The sequence below is a fragment of the Panthera pardus genome, unplaced genomic scaffold, assembly GCF_024362965.1.
Source record: "Panthera pardus isolate Hobbes unplaced genomic scaffold, ASM2436296v1 HiC_scaffold_12, whole genome shotgun sequence".
Lineage (NCBI taxonomy): Eukaryota > Metazoa > Chordata > Mammalia > Carnivora > Felidae > Panthera > Panthera pardus.
The window spans coordinates 69224558-69246821 of record NW_026526677.1 but is presented as its reverse complement, the minus strand read 5'-3'; the positions used below and the strand labels follow the sequence as shown (position 1 = coordinate 69246821).

General features: G+C 44.4%; 1 protein-coding gene across 3 annotated transcripts in view; it reads left to right on the top strand.

Moving 5' to 3' along the window:
• Nucleotides 1-22264, top strand: part of ME3 (malic enzyme 3) — a 184160-nt gene that overhangs the window by 140921 nt on the left and 20975 nt on the right. For all 3 annotated transcript variants that reach the window (XM_019450034.2, XM_019450033.2, XM_019450035.2), the window contains one exon: nucleotides 20220-20329. In XM_019450034.2, coding sequence (XP_019305579.1) covers nucleotides 20220-20329 — 110 coding nt within the window. The remainder of the gene's footprint in view (nucleotides 1-20219; nucleotides 20330-22264) is intronic.

Sequence of the window (22264 nt, the reverse complement as noted above, 5' to 3'; positions counted from 1 at the left end):
TTGCTGGACAGCCCTATGGCCCCCCACAGATCACTAGTCATGAATTTAACCTATTTCTGTGGTTTTTTTTCCTCTGGCTAGTTTCAGCTATCTGGATGCAGGACAGGAAGAGGCAGAAAGTAGGATTTAACCAAGATTGGATTTTGATAGGCAAGAGAGAAAAAGAGAACTGTGAGTGTATTCAAGGGGGTGATTATAATGATGTGTCCTGAGGTCTATGCTAAGAAGGGACATGAGGACATGGCAGGGGCAGAGGAGAATAGGGGACAGTGACATGATCAAGGGATGGTAAGTCCTAATGGGGCTTAAGAATTATTGAGGTAGGTAAAAGATCAAATGAGCTGGCCACAAAGGAGGTGGTAATCAGAAAGCTAGGTGCTCACAACTGAGATTATAGAGGAAGTGCTTCTATTGAGATATAACCACCAGAGCACCTGGGGGTCAAGTGCATTAATAGAGGCATAGTGTCTAGAACAAGAGAGGTGAATGTCCCAGCTCATTCTCCCCCTTTCAGGCCATCCTGAACACCAGATTCGGTTCTGGACAAGACACTTAAGGGTCATAACTTACCTGAAGTGCCTTTGGAGAACAGTAACCATGACAGTGAGGGGGGGTTTCAAAGGCTTAGCCTGGTGGGGAGGGGGCTTAGGGGCTGCTTTGTCAGTATCAGGGTGAGGTACACCTCCAGATAGCTGAAAGCAATTGTTCCAGAAGAGGGCTCAACTTGTTTCTGTATACCCACCTAGAGAGGAACCAATTGGTAGAATGCCAAAAGAGGCAGTTTTCAGCTCAAAAGAAATTAGAAGTATCCCATGGTGCACTAGACTGTCTGTGGGAATGAGTTCCTCGTCACAGAACAGGTTCAAGAGTAGATTATAGGTGATGTGATTATAGGAGGAAATTTAAGCATCAGAGACTCTTTTTTAAGATGTTTCCTACCCTGTATTACTTTTGGACTACATAAGATTCCTGCACGGCTGGCAGGATAGGTAATACTGTTCTCATTTTATGGAAGAGGACACTGAGGCCCCGAGAGGCTAAGGAACCTGTCTTAGGTCCCACAGTGTCGGGCAGGACTGCAGGCTGAACCTGGGTCTGCTGCTCCAAAACCAGACTGCTTTCCACAGTGCAGTTACCTGCAGAGGAAGAGAAGGGAATGGAAGGGGCTTGGAGAGCCCGGTTTCTGCTTCCTGTTTCCAGGGCCTACTGCTTATCTGATGAGTCAGAAGTCGTTCCTCGATTCCCCAGAGAGAAGTCTTGCTATGCGTGTGAGAAGGTTAGATAAACGAGGATATAAGAGGCTCTTCCATTTATCATCAGAATCAGCTCACAGTCTCAGACATGCAGGCAGTCAGGGTGGGGGGCTGGGGAGGGGCGTGCGTCAGCCAAGAGGAATGTGTCCTCAAGTGGAGATGGTGATGAGTTGACAGTTGCTTGTTTTGACTCTCTAATAAGCTAAAGCAGATGTTTCTGTGGATACTGTAGGTGGGAAATGAGCTGGTCTCCCCAGGCACTCTGGGGAATATAGTAGCCCCGAGATCGGATGCCCGGATGGGGGGTGAGTCAGCAGCCCTGAAACCAAACACAGAGTATTTTAAGAAAGAACTTTGGGAAATGTTGACTCCTGCCTTCAACTTCCTTGTCTTTTTCCAAACATCCTGCTAATGAAAAGCCCCTATCCCCTGATGGGGGTGTATCTTAAGGTTTTTTTGGCCTTAAAGAGTCACTGTAGCTCAGTTACTATCCTGGGGTTTGGCCACTGGGGAGGAGGACCCTCCAGGGTAGAAGGAATCTCAGCAGTAAATATCTATCAGTGGGCTGCTCAAAGCTGAGACATAGCCTGCCACTCCAGTAGGGAACACTAGTCATTCCATCCTCCCTGCTCTCTCTGCAACACTGTGGGACCCAGAACACTGCACCTGAGAGACGCATTTGCCCCGGTGGTTTCCACTTACATGTTTGGTTACTTACAGTAGAATGGATGGGAATGGTCTGTTTTAAGTTTGCACCTGTAGCCCTGGCCCCATCTGATGCTTGGAGAGAGTTTGTGGTCAGCAGCCGTGTCAGCCTTTTGACGGGCTTGGGAGGGAAACCACCCCCTTTCTCTGTAGCTCCCAACTCTAAACTAGAGGTTTCTAAGATGTTGAGAGGAGCGATAAAGAAGAAGACAAATGAGAGTTTAAAAAAACAGTAACAACAACAAACCTTTTTTTATGTTTATTGATTTTTGAGAAAGAGAGAAACAGAATGCAAGCAGGAGAGGGGCAGAGAGAGGGAGACACAGAATCTGAAGCAGGCTCCAGGCTCTGAGCTGTCAGCACAGAGCCCAACATGGGGCTTGAACTCATGGACTGCGAGATCATGACCTGAGCCGAAGTTGGACGCTTAACTGACTGAGCCACCCAGATGCCCCTTGACTTAAAAAAAATTTGTGCTTTTTAGTTCAAGAAAATTTTCTTTTTGAGTCTCTTCAGCTTTCTGTCTCTGGTTCTCTCTTTCAGTCTCTCTCTCTTTCTGTCTTTGTCTTCTCTCAGCCCCTCTCTCTCTCACACACACAATCCTACAATTGATACCTGAGGCCACACCATAGCGGGACTGGCACAATAAAATTTCTACCACATTCCACTACTTAAAGCAAATTATAGATCCATACCAGATTCCAAGGGAGGAGATAACACAGGACAAAAATACCAGGAGTCATGGTTCATTGGGGAGCATCGTCCCCTTGCATAACTGAACATCTCTTTGTGTGCATTTCTTAATACAAAAATGAGAAACAGAAACTTTCCCAAGAAGAAAAAATCACTAAACTGCCTTGAGATTACCCCACCAGTTCTGACATCTAGCCCCCCTGTACTGTGCTCTTGGAGCTGGAAAGAATCCTTTGATGGCCTCACCTGCCACCATCTCAGCTCCACTCACACTTGCCTTGCTCTTCCTTCCATGTGTCATTTTGTTAGAGCCGCATGCAGAGCCTTCATGCTTCCTTCCCCCGTCATGAATGTGCTTCCATTTGGATGGCTCTTTCCTTCTCATCATTCAGGCTCAGAGATGGATCCCCACACCCACACAGCAGGGTCAAGTGCTGAGACCCGTACCAGGCAGTATGTTGGCACCGACAGTCCTGCAGAAGACTGGGAGCCTTCAGTGGCTGACGCTCTCAGTGAAGAAGAAACAGGCTGTGCTCAGCAAGCCTGACAAACGACAAGGTGCTTGTGAGGGGGAAGAATGTTTGGAAGAAACCAAAACCTTAAGCCTTCACCACATGTGATTTGGAGTCCACATTTATAACATACACAAGGTTAAGAGATGAGTACAAAATATTTTCCCCTGCCAGTGATACAGCTGGGGAACCTGGCAGAAGGAAAAGTAGAGGCGCCTGGGTGGCTCAGTCGTTTGAGCATCCAACTCTTGGTTTCTGCTCAGGTCATGATCTCATGGTTTGTGGGGTTGAGCCCCATGTCAGGGTCAGCACTGAGGGCACAGAGTCTGGGAGTCTTCCTCTCTCCCTCTCTCTGCCCCTCTTTCTCTTTCTCTCTCTCTGTCTCAAAAATAAATTAAAAAAATTTTTTTTTAACGTTTATTTATTTTTGAGACAGAGAGAGACAGAGCATGAACAGGGGAGGGGCAGAGAGAGAGGGAGACACAGAATCTGAAACAGGCTCCAGGCTCTGAGCTGTCAGCACAGAGCCCGACGCGGGGCTCGAACTCACGGACCGCGAGATCATGACCTGAGCCGAGGTCGGACGCTTAACCGACCAAGCCACCCAGGCGCCCCCCAAAAAATTTTTTTTTAGTTAAAAGAAGGAAAAGTAAAACTTCTCTATAGGGACACTCCCACGAGCCATGCTGTGTGGAATTCCTTGAGGGGAAAATAGCTCCCCAATGAAAATAAATTCATGCTTCACAATAATCCACATGGAAACAGTCCACACTGTGGGAAAATCATATATACAGCTAATAGAAGACTTAGAACCCCAGAAAAATGAATTATCCTCAGAAAGATTGTAAAGCAGCTTTACTTAAATGTATTAAGGAGATAATTTTCACAAGAATGATGTAATGAGGAAAGTACCCAACGCTTGGGGAAAAAAAAGAAAAAACGCAAGCAAATTTGAAAAGGAACCAAAACAAAACAAAAGCCTCCTGCAAATGAAAAACAGAGTCCTGGAAATCCAGCAGAGTATGCTAGTATTAGGGCAGGACACCTTCAGAAATCCCAAGCCCTCAAAAAGTACTACCTGTGGGGGGTGAATGGGTGACTCAGTCAGTTAAGCGTCCAACTTCAGGTCATGATCTCGTGGTTTGTGACTTCGAGCCCCACATCGGGTTCTGTGCTGATAGCACAGAGGTTGGAGCCTGCTTCAGACTGTAGGTCTCTCTCTCTCTCTCTCTCTCTCTCTCTGTCTCTCTCTCTCTCTCTGCCTGCCCCCCTGCTCATGCTCTCTCTCTCACTCTCAAAAATAATATATAAACATTAAAAAAAAGTACTACCTGGGGGTATTTCAGGCACTCTGCATTCCTATACCTGATTATCCAGAAAGGAAATGGGACACCAACGTGTTTTATCAGGAAAGATTTTTTCTGAGCCACTACTCATGAAACGAGCATTTCGCAAAGAAAAGAAAGGATGGATAAGCCCAGAGCCCCCAAGTCCAAGCCTCATCTCTCCATGCCAGAGGGGATATAGCAATTCCAAACAATCCCATAGCACAGTACATTACTAATTCTCATTTTCTCTCTCTTTTTCTCTGTATTGTGTTCATTCACACACAGTTTTTTCTTATTCTATCAGATTTATTTTATTAGGCTTAACCAGATTGTTTTTTCATAAGTTAGATAACTGGTAAAAATTCTGAAAAACAAATGATTTCATCAAGTGTTTTCTAAAAAGAAAAAACTATCTGGATGCTTCTACAGCAAGCTGTGAACAGTGACTACAGTTAAGGGATGCAGTTGCCAGGGGTGTTTTCTTTCCAAGGCATCCATTTCTGTAACATTTGATTGTGCACAGGCATCTATTTTGTGATTAGAAAAAATAATGAATTGTTTTATAATGAGTTAAGCAGCTGATTGTTGCCCAGAAATAGTTCCTTATGTAAAAAAACAAACAAACAGTCCACTAAAGAAAGAAAGAAGCAAGCAACAATCTCACTCTTCTCCCTTTGGTGAATTCAATGCTAGGCTAACCTAGGCTCTTCTAGACAACAAAGCAACTCACTTACATTAAGTCATTTACTACAATAGTCCTATTAAGTAGATAACAATTATTGTCCTGTCCCACTAAAATAGAAGTTCCAAGGGAGGGATCTTTGACTCTTCTGTTCACTGCTACCTCTCAAGCACCCAGAACAATGCTGACTATGCTGTGGATTTTCAATAAACATGTGCTGAATGCACAGTTTACATATGAGGAAACCGAGGCACAGAAAGGTTAGGGAGCGTGTCCAAGATCACACATCCGGTAAATGGTGGAGCCAAGCTGTGAACTGAAGTGGTCTAACTCCAGAACCCACCCTCTAACTTGGATACTTTCTATTTCTGTTATTTTACATGAAAGACCGTTCAACATAATCCAGACACCTTCTTGATATGGTCGTCAAGGAAGATAAATGGGAGGAAGGTCTTTTGGAAACTATCCTACTTAGCATACTCATGTCTTTTCTCTCCGGCTTGTTCTAGGGCATGGTTAGTGCCCCACCCATCCTCACCAGAAGGGGGGCTCTGGAGGAACCAGCCATCAACTCTCATTTTCAAAACTCCATAGCTACCAGCAGTGAGGGAAGCACCTTCTTTGTTTTTTATTTTTTATTGAGATATAATTGACCTATAGTGTCCATTTAGGGTAAACAACCTGTTGATTGTATGTGTGTGTATGTGTGTGTGTGTGTGTGTGTGTGTGTGTGTGTGTATTGAAGTATGCACCATAGGGTTAGCTATCACATCACTTAATTATCATTTCTTTTTTGTGATGGGAAAATTCTCCAGCATCTGGGTCAGTTATCTGGCACTTCTTGATTCTTCCTTCTTTAATGGTGGTCCTATTGCCCCATCACTCACCAGAGCTGGGTGCCCCCTCCAGGGTTTTTCGTAAAGTACAAGTCTACCTCATGCACTCAGCCCCCAAGGGAAAAGCTGAGGCTCTTTGGCTCTAAGCTTCTCCCGGTGGTTTTAAGATGATACAAACAAAGGAAAAGCATGTGACATCTGGACTACAAAGAAAGTTTCAAGATTTCATCTTAATTTTAAGAGCATAATTGTTCACTCCCAGCCCTGATAATAATGTTTCAAGGGAGTGTTCCCTTTCTGAGTCATTCTCAGCAGAGATAGTCACTACTCAGTATTTTCACATATACTGAATTTTAGGATGCCTTCTGCAGTTCAATCTATGTCTTCCCTCATTTTCCCATTTCCCTCCCTAGGACTGTAATCCCACAGTCTTAGAACCCCAGAACAAGAAATAACCTGTTCACTTGATCCAAGTCTGGCACTTCATAAGTGGGGAAACTGAGACCCAGGAAGAACATTATTTCCCTGTGGTCATACAATGATAAAAGCAGTGGGAAATTAAGGGGAACCTCTCCAGTTGTTTCCTCTCCTTCACTTAATTTATGAAATTTCTTCCACATTTCCTTTCTTCAGCCTTTATCATTTCCTTCTCTGTGCCCCAGAGTATGGCCAGTACAAAGTGCAGACCCATCCCAAAGAAGTCAGTTCTTCCTAAGATTGTAACATGGACACATAAAATAATCAGAAAAATAGTCCAAGGCAGCACCTGTTTATTTATTCATGTATTTATCTGTATATTCATTCAGAGGAAACATTTATTGAACATAGTGGTAAGTCAGAAATATCCTTTGCTCTGAAAGAGTTTATAATCAACTAGGGAAAAAAAGAAAGATGCTCAAATAATTACTATTGAGTTGTATAGATTTAATGTGTGCCTATTTAATGGCCCTGCCTGCAGTGTCCTTCAAGGCTGGTAGGGGGAATACAGTGGTCAGAGCACTTGGGACGTTTGGTTGGATTTAAAAGTTATGGCCTTCTTCCCAGAAAAGAGCTAGCAACTCACTTTTACAGAGCACCTACTCCGTGCTGGGGTGCTTTACATTTAATTATCACAGCAACCTTGAGGGATAGAGAAACTGAGGCTCAGAGAGGTCAAGTAACTTGTCCAAAATCACCCGGCTAGAAATTAACAAGAGTTTGGGCTCACCTCAAACCTATATGACTCCAAAACCTGAGGTCATTTACTACTGACCCTCTGCTGCCTGCTCTCCCCGCCTGGCTGGGAATGTCTTCCACTAGTGGCCTTATTTGTGTTGACCCTCGAGTTCAAGGGAATGGCCTGAACTAAGGTGACACAGAGATACCTTGCTGTGGTCTCAGAGGAGCGCGTGGCTCCAAGGGGAGCTGATGTCATACCGATGTGTACAGTGGGGCACTCCTGTGGAGGGACTGTTCTCTGGCTTTCAGTCATTCCTGCTTCCATGTGTTCATGACACTTACTGAGCCAGGCAAGCACAGGGCACCGGGCACACAGTAGCATGTTTGTTGGGTCTTCTAACACGGGTATCTGAAGCTGACTTATCCAGAGCTGGAAGCAGGAAAGGGGGTCCGTGCTCCTTCTTCAGCTTTTGTGTCAAACAATGGCAAATAAGACTTTTCCCCTGTCCTCAAGGACACTGCTTCATGCTGCTTTGATCTCGTCTGTCCCCTAACCTAGCTTAGTCTTTCCTGGAGGGGGGACCTCCCCAGCTGTGCCTCACTTCCATCCAGAAAGCCCACACACAGACTGGGATTTCCACCCCCAACTAACTGTCATAATTAGGGTAGAATTTAGCCAGGTCTATGAGAGGCAGTTGAGACTCTTAGAAGGTTGGAGCTGTGACTGCAGGGCAGACTGTATGGTACAGGTGATAGAGTAGTACACCTGCAGAGAGAGATCGGAATGAGCCACACTAATCAGAGAAGCTTCATGGAACATCAGCAGCTTTATGACAACTAAAATGTACAGCCTGTGGGCAGACCAGAGCTGGTGGAAATGCTGACACCCCCGAGCTGGCCAGCAATTTGGTTGCTGGGAAAAGTGCACAGGCTTTCTGAGCAGAAGGTTAAGGAGTGAGATGCTGTGCCCTAGAAGAGAAATCCAGTACTGACCTTTAAGAGGTCAAGAGGTCAGCAGATCAGCCACCATCCTCTTTCCACACTGGGATTTCTGGCGCCATTTATGTGCTTGCCCAGGAACTCAGACAAACTGGGAAATTGAGGAGGAAATGCAAATAGTTCCTGAAGTGTTTTCTCTCTGGCCAGGGGTGGCCATCAGAGCAGTGACTGAGGAATTGCCACATTATTCTGATACTTTTGCTTAGAAAATCACTGCTTCCTGTGACTGTCTTGTTACTTGATGGGAATTTTCCCCATTAGGCCAGAATGCCAGCTATAGGAGCCCGCCAGTCTGGCTGCCAGAGCCCAGCACACCGGGGGGATCTCCCGGTGCCAGACCTAGGAAGGGAAGGACCTTAGAGGTCCGCCCGCACCTCCTGGCTGGAATCCCTTCCACAACTTCCGTGCCAAGTGGCATTTCAGTGACTACAGAATCCCTTCCAGTGATCCAGCGCTTGAAATCTCTACCTTATATATCACTGGAATTTGTGTCTTGCTGACTTCCACCTGTTGGCTCTACTTTTTCCTCCAAGGCCACATAAAATAAGTCTACTATATTATTCCTTGTCCACAGAACAGGCCTTCAAGTCTTTGAAGAAAATCATTATGCCTCATTCCCCTTAGCTTTCTCTTTTCCAGGCTCAGTATTCCCACCTTCTCCAATCCATGGTTTCCAGTTTCCTCACCTACAGGATAGTTTCCCCATCATGCTTGTGAATCCCTTCCCAACTCCTGCCCCAGCAGAGTGAGTCATTCCCTCAGGCATATCTGTGGTGGGGCTGTGGTGTGAGGGCTTTGTGTCCACCCTTCCACTGGCTGCAAGGTCCTGGAGGGAGGGACCATGTCTTCTCCAGGCTCTAACTGGACTCTGGCTCCTACCTCCCCCATTTCCCTGGGACCTCCCCCATCACTCCTCTCTCACCTCTCCTCCACGCTATCTCCCTTACTTCATAGGGACAGCCCCATCTCAAAAATTAATCTGTCTTGGGGCACCTGTGTGGCTCAGTTGGTAAGTGTCCAACTCTTAATTTCAGCTCAGGTCATGATCTCATGGTTTATGGGATCAAGCCCTGTGTCCAGCTCTGTACTGACAGCACAGAGCCTGCTTGGGATTCTCCCTCTGTCTCTGCCTCTCCCCTGCTCTCCCTTTCTCTCTCTCTCACACCTCCCCCTCCCCAAATAAATAAACATTTTTAAAAAATGAATCCTTCAGTCCCTCATCCCCCAAAGGCTGTCATCCTTTCCCTACTTCATAGCCAACCTTCTTGAAATTCATAATCACTGACATTTCCTCCCCATTTATCTTTCAGCCCTCTGCAGACTGATCCCCCTCCACCACTCTCGTACAGGTAGTCTGGAAGAGGTCATGAATGACCATCTAAATGCCAGCTCCCACAGACACTTTGAGATCCCCTTCTCACTTGACATTCTGGCGACATCTGACACTCCTGACCACGGCCTGTCACGTGGCTCCTATGGCAGCTGCTGTGCTATCTCCCCCGACTACCTCCCTTCCTCCCCAAGCCCCACCCAGGCTCCAACTCTGTTTATTTTCGTGCAGCCCCCGGAAGGCCCCCTCCTCTCATTCCACATGCATGTGCCTGAGACACCTTTCTTCCTCCCCTGCCCCACCGCAGTCTGCCGGTGAACCTCTGCTCCTCCTTCGGGCCACACCTGCGAAGCCCTCACTGCCTTTCCCTCCAGCAGAGCTGCCTGCTCCCTTGGAGGCCTCCCACATACCTAGCATGTACCTTTACCATTACCCTCGCCACAGTGTGCTGCAACTGCTTTATCTTCTTGCGTCCCCATCAGACTGTGAGATCCTTGCGTTTGCCCCTATAATCTGGTAACGTACGGTGGTCCCTTGTTCACCGTGGGCACTTAGACATGTTTGCTAAATTGAATTCTTATGTCATACCTAGGATGGTTCCTGACACAAAGAGAATACCCTGCTGGATACATTTCTTTAGTAATTGAAGCTGAAATGTCAATAAATAGTTGCGATGCAATGTGGTACATAGGCTGTGATAAAGATCTACCCAGAGTGTCATGGCAGTCCAGAGAGGAAGAGAATTAGTACTACCCTGAGAATAGGGAAAGCAACATGACAAGAAAGCCTTCCCAGAAGAGGTGACATTTAAGCTGGGCCTTATAGTTTGAGTACGAGTTGGCCTGGGTGAGAGGGGGCCTGCTAGGCCCTTGAGCAAAAACACAGAGCTGTTCAAGGACCCACAATAATTGAAAGACAGCAGGATGTGTCTAGGGTATGGGAAGACATGGGCAGTGTTCAGGCATTAAGGTTGGGGCCAAAGTGAATACCAGCCAAGGAGTTTGGACATAATCCCAAGGGCGGTGGGAGCCCCATATGGATTTTCAAAAACTAAGTGTTCTGCACAGATTTGTGCTTAGAAAGATAGGGAGGATAGATTGGGGGAAGGGGAATAAACCTGGAGGGAGTGAGATTAGTTATTATAGGATCCATGCCAGAAGAGACAATTGAAGTAATCCCAGGGAGAGATGACCTTGCTCTGAATTCACCCAGCCCTACCTGGTACAGAGTTCTTTGTGTGGAGACTTGTGTCTGTCAGCATGGTCTCTGCCACACATAGGTGGGGAGGGTGGGACACAGGGTAAGGTCTCTAGTCAGATAAGTGTAAAAAATGCTGGGTTAAACAGGTGTCTCAATGCAGGATTTTTCAGAGCCTTCAACATACACTGCATTATACTATATGTAACATTCAGAGTTTCTCAAACATATTTAGCCACAGAAACTTTCTGAGAACCTCTCAAGAGACTAGAGTTTAATGGAATATATAAATTTTTTAAAAAGACCAAGAGCTTTCATAATTCTGTTAGCTGTAGTTCCTGGAAGGAAAAAATAAATCAAAGACATAGCTTTCCACTAGGTGACAGCTAATGTGCTCACTGAGCACACTGCTGTGAGAATGTTGTATGTGTGGGTTTGTTGGGTGAGCAGAGAGGGCTCCCCTGGAAATATGTATGTTGCTTTTGGTCATTTGGTTTGGAGACAGGCTGAGCAAATTCACCTGCTCCTCTCAGGTCCCTTGTGTTTATTCAGGCCTGAAAGAGGTTAGACCCAGGTATTTGGAAGAATGACAGGTCCTGACCTCCGGAACAGAGAAACCAGGTATACAGAGCCAGGAATGTTCTCCTCTCACCACATCCCTCACACAACATTCCATCAGCTTGCTGGGGGGATGGACAGAGCATCCACCTCAGAATCTCCTTATCCTGGGGTGGCTGCATCCCAGATGGCAAGTACCTGGTTCCGTCAGTCTTGGCCTGGGTCTCGTCCACTGTCATACAAAGCTCACTAGGGTTCCCAGAGACAGGTTGCCATTTTCACACTTCCACTTGCCTGAGCACTGGGGGGTGGAATTGAACAGCCATCCATCATCTTTGGGACTTTAAGTGAACCCTGGCCTTGGAATGCCTTCCCTGGCAGCTCCAAGGCCATTTCCCAGCTGAGTCCCTAAGGTGGAAAAGTCTGGGCAGCTCCGTGTGTGGCTTGGGGAGGTGCCTCTTTCTCCATTGCAGGAATTCTCCCCTGGAGAGGCATCAGATATTCCTCAGCCCCTGCCAGGGCTTCAGGGTGAAGAGTTCAAAAGTGCAGAAGGGGACAGACCAGCAGGAGCCTCCCCGGTGAGGGGCATCTTCCAGCAGGAAGAAAGGTCAGCAAGAGGCTGCCAGCCCTAAAATCAGAAAGCTGCCCAGCCCCCTGAATAGTGTGCCTGAATAGGTACCCTTCTTAGGGTTCTTCTGCTCCAGCCACACTACCTGGAGGGTACCTGCCTCAGCCCTGTTCATTTAGCTGGTTCATTTAGCTGTGTCTCAGCTCAAAACAGACTCTGAAAGACTCACTCTTCAGCTTTTCCTGACACATGTTGCTCTTCCTGAGAATGGTCAAACCTCCCTACTCTAGACTTCTAGAAAAATCTGAGTGAAGCTCATAGTGTTTCTACCCCAACTGTCCATTAAGTAGCTCATGCTACAGCTCCACCACTCAGAGCAGGAAACTGAGACCCAGAGAGAGAGACTCACCCAAGATGCAGAGCTTCTGTCGGAGACAGAGAGAGAACACGGTTTTCCTGTTACCCAGTTGAGTGTTTTCTTACCACACGGCCCCGTCTTTCTCAATAGAGAAAGAAATCCAACATTATTATCTATTTAGTTGTATCTTTTACAAAATCACACTGCTGTTAAGGTTGAGTTAAAGGCATCATATTGCTATGAAGATAAGTTCTAGAGTCAGATAGAGCTGGATTCAGATTCCAGCTCCACCAGTTTGCACCTGCAGTAGAGTTTATAACCCCTGGGCAAATAACTTCACATCTGTAGCTCAGGATTCCTTCTCTGAAACAGCACCTACTTCATTAAGTCATACGAAAATTAATTGAGATAATGTATGGTAAATAGCTCAGCGTGATGCCCAGAGGGGAATAAGCACTCAATAAACTTTAGCTCTTTGTGTTACTGTTGTTAGTAGTAGCGCATTTTAAGTAATATGTAAGGCAATTACAATTAACATTTAAATTGGTGTTTTGGTCCATTACCTGTATTTGAACATATATGGATGAAATGAGAACAAATTTTTTTCACCTAGACCATTTAAATTTTCACTTTGAAATTTTGTGTTTATTCTTAAGGGATTTTAATTAGATTAACAAATTAGCAGGCAAACTAAATCTCTACCAACTCTTTCATATATCCACCCCTTCCTAAACATTTATTGAACAACTCAAGTATCACCTTTTCATAGGTGCTCAGTGATGCTTTGGGATGGGTGAATGGACAGATGGATGGATGGATGGATGATGTTGAGAACAACTGAAGTAGCCACCTTTGATTCACACCAGCCAGTGGTTGGGTTTTATGAAAAGCCATGAGGGACTGAGAGACTGGAAGAAAATGGTTAAGGGCCCAAAGGTCTCAATGGAGACAAAGAACAGGTGCAAGGTGCAGTAGGAATGAGGAAGGCAAAGGACAGGCTGTCAGAAACCAATATAGACAGTATGACATTCTGGAGTAGGAGTGGTTCCTGGTGAAGAAAGGTCCAAGGAGTAGCCATGTGGATGGGTATCTGAGGTGGACAGGAGTTCTGGAGGTCCTTAAATCCAAGGAGGTCTGGGAACTAAGTCTAGGTTATCAGATGGACAATTCACATAGCACACTGCACATTTTGTGCAATTCCAAGTTAGGATTAAAGTGACCTGAATTAATGAAATTTTACTCTATTTCATCAAATTGCTCACTGGGGATGTTCCCTTATGTAAAACTGAATGTAGGAAGGGGCCAAGATGGTGTAGTAAGAGGACTCTAAGCTCTCCTCATCCTGTGGATACAACTAGAAAACACTCGTGTCAGTGCAAATAACCCAGAAAAGGACCTGAAGACTAGAAGAACAAACTCCGCAACTAAAGTTAGAGAAGAGGCCACTTCGAAGACAGTAGGAAGGGTGGACACCCAGTGGGGATCTAAATGGACCAAGGCCACCCATGGACAGAGGGAGCTTTGAAGAGGGAGAGAAACAGACTACCACACCAAGGAGCTAGCACAGGGAAAACAAATCCCCAAAACATTTGGCTTTGAAAGTGAGAGGGGCCAAATTTCATATAGCAAGACTTAAAACTTGGAGTTTTAAAAATCAGAAGGCTCAGCTCTCCAAGAGCCCAAAGGGCAATAGGAAGCTGAGTCCCTGCACTTAGAAAGAAGCTCTACAAACAGCCCCCATAGAAGCAGCAGTCTGAAAACGCCTGGGGTAAACATGAGGGAATTTTTTTTTTACACATCTCAGAGCAGGTCTTGGAGGGGCAGGTCTCCCAGAGGGACTTCCAGGAACAAAGGAGCTAACCAGCTCCATCTCCCTTCCCCACCCCCTAGCATAAACATATAACCATCTATGGGAACCAGCACAGTGGCAACATTCACTACCTAACTTGTGTATGCCAAGCCCCACTCCCCCTCACTATGGCAGATCTACCCTTCCCAGTCACCCTTGCCTCAGTCCAGGCACTGCAGTCCCCCTCCCCCAGAATACCTGCACAAATCTTGCCAACACCATTTCTCTGGACTTGGGCTTTTGCAGGGCCTCTGTCCCTATGGTGATGGCTGTAGGCTCTGTGGAAGCCCAAGGCTCACATTGTTAAAACTGCACACCACACCCTGAAGCCCTGGTCCCAGCAGTGGCCCCACCTTATTAAAACTGCATGCCCCACCTGGGCCAGGGACCAAACTCTGCCTACAATAGTCAGAGCCTCTGCAGATGACTGATGGAAAAAAGGCAGTCAGGACTCAACAGCAGGGCACACACAACACACACAGGAGACAACCCTGAAGCACCAGGTTCTGATGAACAGAGGACACTGCACTGCATGGCACTAAAGGACCTCTTCTTCATAAAGCTATTACTTTCATAGAGCAGAAGATGTAGCTGACTTTTTCTAATACACAGGAAACAGAGGAATATGGCCCAAATAAAAGAACAGGACAAAACCACAGCAAGACACCCAAGCAAAATAGATAAGATGCCTGATAGAGAATTTAAAGCAATGATTAGAAAGATACTCACTGGACTTGAGAAAAGAGTGGAGGACCTCATGAAACCCTTAACAAAAAAAAAGAAAACATAAAAAAGAACCAGAGATGAAGAGCACAATAGGTGAAATTAAAAATACACTAGAAGGAATAAAATGGCAGGCTACAGGAAGCAGAGGAACATATTAGTAACCTGGAGGACAGAGTAAGGGAAAGTAATCAAAACGAGAAAATGAGAGAAAAAAATTATGCAAAATGAGAATAGACTTAGGGAACTCAGAAACTCCTTTAAGCATGATAGCATTTACATTATAGGGATTCCAGAAGAAGAAAAGAGAGAAAGTAAAGATGGGGGGAAGGGGGCTGGCTGGCTCAGTTGGAAGAGCATGCAACTCTTGACTTCAGGATTGAGAGTTCAAGCCCCATATTGGGTATAGAGATTACTAAAAAATAAATAAATAAAATTTAAAAAGAGAGAAAAGGGGGCAGAAAATTTACTTGAGGAAATAATAACTGAAAACTTTCCTATCTGGGTAAGGAAATCGATATCCAGATCCAGGAAACACAAAGATTCCCCCAGCAAAATCAACCCAAGGAGGTCTACACCAAGACGCATAGTAATTAAAATGGCAAAAAGTAGCAATAACAACAACAACGAAAAATTTAAAGCAGCAAGAGGAAAGACAGGTACATAAAAAGGAAACCCCATAAGGCTATCAGGAGGTTTTTAAGCAGAAATTTTCCAAGCCAGAAGGGAGTGGCATGGTATATTGAAAGTGTGGAAAGGGAAAAATCTGCAGCCAAGAATATTCTATCCAGCAAGGCTATCATTCAGAATAGAAGGAGAGATAAAGAGTTTCCAATACAAGCAAAAGCTAAAGGAGTTCATGACCACTAAGCCAGCCCTTCAAAAAATGTTAAAGGGGACTCTTTGCATGGAAAGGAAAGACAGTAAGTAAGAGTTAAAAAAAAAAAAAAAGGAAGCATAAAAGCAGTAAAAACAAGTGTATCTGTAAAAATCAGTCAAGAGACTCACAAAATAAAAGAGTATGATACCATATATCAGAAATGTGGTGGGGAAAGGAGTAAAGAATAGGCTCAAACTTAAGCTACCATCAACTTAAAATAGACTGCTATATATAGAAGATGTTATGTACAAACCTAGTGGTAACCATGAATTAAAATCAGTAATAGATATGCAAAGAGGTGAAAGACCTGTACTCTGAAAACTATAAAATTGATGAAAGAAATTGAAGACAACACAAAGAAATGGAAAGACATTCTATGTTCATGCCCTGGAAGAACAAATATTATTAAAATAGCTACACTACCTAAAACATCTACAGATTTAATAAAATCCCTAACAAAATACCAACAGCATATTCATTTTTCAAAGAGTTAGAAAAAACAATCCTAAAATTTGTATGGAACCACACAAGACCCCAAATAGCCAAAGACATTTTGAAAAAGAAAAACAAAACTGGAGGCCTCACCATTCTAGACTTTAAGTTATATTACAAAACTGTAGTAATCAAAACAGTATGGTACTGGCAAAACATAGGCACATAGATCAACAGAATAGAAAGACCAGAAATAAACCCATAGTTAAATGTTCAGTTAATCTTCAATAAAGGAAGCAAGAATAAGCAAAGAGAAAAAGACAGTCTCTTTAGCAAATGGTGTTGGAAAAACTGGAAGGCAACATGCAAAAGAATGAAATTGGACCACTTTCTTATACCTACACACAAATAAACTCAAAATGCATTAGGGACCTAAATGTGAGACCTGAAACCATAAAAATCCTAGAAGAGAATATAAGCAGTAATTTCTTTGACATCAGCCGAAACAACCTCTTTCTAGATATGTGTCCTGAGGCAAGGGAAAGAAAAGCAAAAAATGAACTATTGGGACTATATCAAAATAAAAGTCTTCTGCATAGCAAAAGAAATAACCAACAAAACTAAAAGACAACCTACAGAATAGGAGAAGATACTTGTAAATGACATGTCTGATAAAGGGTTAGCATGCTAAATGTGTAAAGAATTTACACAACTCAACACCCAAAAACCTAAAGAATCCAAGTAAAAAAAGAAAATGGGCAAAAGGCATGAGCAGACATTTCTCCAAAGAAGACATACATATGGCCAACAGATAATGAAAAGATGCTCAACATTACTGATCATCAGGGAAATGCAAACCAAAATCACATTGAGATATCATGTCACATCTATCAGAATTGTTAAGATCAAAAATTCAAGAAACAACAAGTATTGACAAGAATGTGGAGAAAAAGGAACCCTCGTATGCTGTTGGTGGGAATGCAAACTGGTGCAGCCACTGTGGAAGACAGTTTGGAGGGTCCTCAAAAAACTAAAAATAGAACTACCCTATGATCTTATAATCACACTACTGTGTATTTACACAAAGAATACAAGAAAACACTAATTCAAAGGGATATATGCACCCCTGTACTTGTTGCAGTGTTATTTATAATAGCCCAAACCATGGAAGCAGCCCAAGTGTCCGTCGATAGATGAATGAGTAAAAATGTAGTATATATACACAATACAGTATTACTCAGCCATAAAAAAGAAATCTTGCCATTTGCAACAACATGGATGGATCTAGAATATAATGCTAAGTGAAATAAGCCAGCTAGAGAAAGACAAATACCAAATGATTTCACTCCTGTGGAATTTAAGAAATGAAGCAAACAAAGGGGGGAGAAAAAAGACAAACCAAGAAACAGACTTAACCATAGAGAACAAACTGATGGTTATCCGAGGGAGGTGGGGGGGGGAGGATAGGTAAAATGGGTGAAGGGGATTAAGAGTGCACGTTTCACGATGAGCACTGGGTAATGTATAGAATTGGTGAATCACTATACTGTACGCCTGCAACTCCTATAACACTGTATGTTAACTACACTGGAATTAAAAAATAAGTAAAAAATAAAAAGTAAAATAAAACTTTACTCATAAAAAACTGAATTTAATATGAAAGAGTAGTAGTGCATTGAACAAAGGTATTTATAATTTTGCCTTATTTTTATCTCAGATTGGTATTGCTTAAAGGTCAAGTGTGTGTGTGTGTGTGTGTGTGTGTGTGTGTGTGTGTGTGTGTGTGTATGTGTGTGTGTAAGAGAGACAGAAAGAAAAAGAACGTGCATCGCATTGCTTTGTTATCTGACCTTTTCAGCATTTTAGCTCCAGGCCAGTCGTGGAGCAACACTGGGAGTCTTGTGAGGATTATATATAGCAAAATGTCACCAGCAACCAAAGACATTCTGTCCCCCTCCCAATCCAAATACTTGAAATTCACACCCTGGAAAAAAATTCACAGTAAATTTTGGGTCAGCAAGAATAGCACTGTATTTGTGCATAGGACGTTTTATTTTTCAGTTGTATTCACTGTAAAAGGAGAACGGGGCTGGATGGTGGGTTGGGAGATACAGAGAGCCCCCTTCCCCACCCCAAACAGCACTTGCTCTGTGAATGAATAGGAATTGTGGCCAAAATGACATGTGTGCTTAGCAATTTACAATTTCAGAATAACCCCAGCTTTTCATCCTCACAACAGCCCACTGAAGTTGGCCAGGCAGATATTACTGTGCCCATTGACAGATGAAAAACTGAGGCAGAATAAAGGAGTGAAGGGATAGATGTTAGACCATTCAGAGCCAGGTGAGGCCCACAAGCCTGCTGACCCATGCCCGGTACTCTTAGTACTGGACTATGGCAAGTCACAGCCTCTCCATTTCTGCCGCTATGACATGAACCCACCTCCAAGTCCCCCCACCAACAGCTTTAACTTGCTAAGGTTCTGGAAGGACCATGACAGGAGCAAATATTTACCTGCTGCTGGATTCCTACCATATAGGGTAAGCCAGGCACAAAATTATGAAGTTGAAATAGAAGTTTCTGGGCTATTTCAGGACTACTCACCCATCATAGACAACAGCCTCATTGGAAAGATGCCCCGGGTAGCACAGGAAGCCCACCAGGTATGCGCCCCACCCACATTTTCTAGCAGGGTCATAAATCTTTCTTTCCACAGCTGGTCCCACACTGGTCCTAAGCCTTTAGTTCACACCAGGTTGGGAGTGACAGACCCCTTCTCCCCATCTCATGCTTCAACACTCCTGGCTGGTCAATCAAGGCACTTTTTCTCAATGAACATGAACATAATTAAATATTCGACACAAATGGACCCATGAGATGAAATTTTTTTGTCTGTGCATTAGGTAATTTTTAATAATTTGTGTCATGCTTGTTTCCAAGAAAAGACACAATAGATCAAAACTATCAAAATGACGATCAAAAGCAAGAATGGAGTAAGGGGAAGGGTGTGTGCAGAAAGGCTGGCCTGATGCTGCCTTCAGCCCAGGAGCAGAAAACTGAACTCTCAGCTTTCTCACAATGTCAACAGGAAAAATGGGTTACAGATACAGCCATTTTGTAGGAAAGACAAACTTTCCCTGACCTTGAAATCTAGGAGTGAAATCTAGGAGTCAGTTGTAGCATAGTTTTTAAAAAGGCACATCAGGCGGCTTAATGGGCATTGTCTTCACCCACCCAGGCATTGTTTCTCAGAGTTCTCTAGACTGTGAGAATCCAAACAATCTGGGGTGCTTGATAAAGATGCAGATTCCTGTTCAGCATGGTGACCACAGTTCATGGTTCCTACTGAGTCGTATACTTGAAGTTTGCTACGAGAGTTTTCTTAGATGTCCACACCACACACACACACACACACACACAACATGGTGTTGCTGTGAGGTGATGCATGTGTTAATTAGCTTGGTTGTGGTAATCATTTCATAATGTATATCACAGTATCCCACTGTACATCTAAAATATGTGATTTTTGTCAATTATGTCACAAGAAAGCCAGAGGGAAAAATATATATACATTCATGAACCCTGCCCCAAATTCACTAAGTGAGAATCTCAGGAGGATGGGCCTGGTGGTCTGTATTTTGAACAAGCTCACTAACTGATGTTCTATACCTGCACATTGGTTAGTGGAGGAACTCCAGGTCTCAAGACTCACCCAGAGAGATGTTTGAAGGCTTCAGAGGCTCTCCAGGCCCCCCAGGGGTTGGAAAGTCGAGGTCTCTTCATGCACTTGGGTGGGTAGTGAGCTTTCTGCTAGAATTTCAGATGGCCATAAGCCCCATCTCAGTCTTTCCATCACCCCTCAGGGTCTGCCATCCATAACTCATGGTAGCCACCAGCCTACATTAGAGACAAAAATATAGGCTCAGCTGACCCACCAAGCCTGGTGTTCCTACTCTCTCCCTTCCCCATCCTCATTCATAATGGAGAAAGCAGAGCCAGGGAGTCCAAGAGCCATCCAAGTGGCAAAAACCCCACTGAATGAGCCATGTCACCCCCCACCATCTGTCCTGTGCCTCCCCACTCCCAGGGCAGGTTGGGATCTGCCAGGGACTGGCCTTGGGGAGACAATCATGAGTTCTTTCCTTTCCCTTCCCACAGGTTTGGAATAAATTGCCTCATCCAGTTTGAAGACTTTGCCAATGCCAATGCCTTCCGCCTGCTCAACAAATACCGCAACAAGTATTGCATGTTCAATGATGACATCCAAGGTAAGTTTCCACCCCACCTGACAAAGCTACCAAGGACTCATGCCTTCTCACAGATTTCCCCTAGATGCCCAAGTGGGGGCACCTCCTAGCTAGTTTGCTGCCAGCAGCTGTGGAAGAAAGAGCATTAATGTTGGATTCAACTCCCACTTGGCTAAATTTAGTTCTGTGACTTTGAAAAAGTCCCTTAACTTTGCTAAGCCTCAGTTTCCTCATCTATAAAATGGATGTCATTACTGCTTCAAAGGAAAGTAAGAATTATGGGATTTAATACATGAAAGAAATACTAAACAGTGCTGTCATTTTCCAGCTGGTTGAACTTGGGCTAATCATATCTCTGAGCTGTAGTCTTATCATCTAGTCAATGTGGATGATAATAACTGCCTTGGGAGATTATTATGAAAATTTAAAGAGCTAATATATGAAAAGCACTAGCACAGAGGATTCATCGGACCAAAGCATCAATTACCCTAAAAATGTCCTTCCCCAGCCCCAATAGCTCGCTCTTGGATTTTCCAAATATTAGGTGCAGCTCTGTCAGAATCAGGACAGTCCCTTCTCTTAACTTGGCTAGAATGTGTGTTACTCAGAATGATAACTGTGAAAGGCATTGATGCCAGGGCCCCAGGGTGCTCCAAAAGCCAATGGGAAGCATTTTCTAGTTCAGGATCAACTTGGTTACCTGTTCTATGGACCAGAAGTATCTGAAGGCACTTGCTTCTTGCTGTGGAGATGCCAGTATGTGAAACTGGAAGGGAAGGGTTGGGTGGGGGGGGGGGGGGTCCCTCATATATCATCTCTCCTGATCCAGGCATTCTCAGTAAGAGCACTGGGAGCTATTCCTAATGTTTTGTAAAAGTCAACAGAAACACTGATGACATGTAGTTAGCATCTAATAGAGGGAGTTTGGCAAGCAGAATGTTTTAAAACCAAAGATGCATGTCAGGACAAGAACAAGTTGGTGAGGGACAGGTGTTGGTCCTTCCTTGGGAGTAAAAGATTGGCCAACCTTTCATTTTGCAGATGAGACCCAAAGAGGTCACAACTTCTCATCAAATGAGTTAGGGTTAAACCTAAGAGGGTTCAAACCCAGATAATAATAAGTAAGGTTTAGAGCTGAACATGTATTATACATCAGACACTGTTCTAAGCACTCTACACATTTAATCCTATGTGATCTTATTATCTCTGTTTTAAGAATGAAGAAACTGAGGCACAGAGAGTAAGTAGTTTATGCAGAAAGTAAGTATAGAGTTGAAATCTGGACCCTAAATTCTAAGTACATAATCACTCATCGTACTGTTCCTAGACCATGCACTATTACAGAACCAAATCTTTCTTCCTTTCCTGTGGCCCACATTAAGAGCTAAAGAAATGTGATGAATGGGGTGTGTTTTTGGATTGGGCATACATTTTTTAAGAGGCAGGATAGCACAGTTTAGCATATTTTTAGATAATTAAGATCAAAATATATGAGTTCAGCACTTGAAGAGTGGGTAGCCAGAGAGGGGAGACCCAGTAAGGGAGAGCTGACATATGGCAACCCCCCAGCCTGTCACCAGTCTGTCACCCTAGATGTATGGGCCTGGGATAGCCCAGTATTACCCAGAGAAGTGGGCACTCTGCACAGACAGGGCAGCACAGTCCAAGAGCAATGGTTGGTGGCAGGAAGCATTCCCTCCCTGCCCTCCTGCTGGTCACCTCACTGTCAGCCCCGCGGACAGGGGTGTGGCCACAGCCCTCAAGGAAACACCTGCTGGCTAGCCCCTGACCGGCTCCCCCGTCATGGCACTCACTCATGAGTCAGAGGCAGGACAGCCATCCCCCTGAGCCCACTGGGCTGCCAAGACCAGAAGGTGGGAGTGGAAAACAAGTCCATATGGGCGGCACACCTGGTGCAGACTCCAGATGTACACACACACACACACACACAGTCAT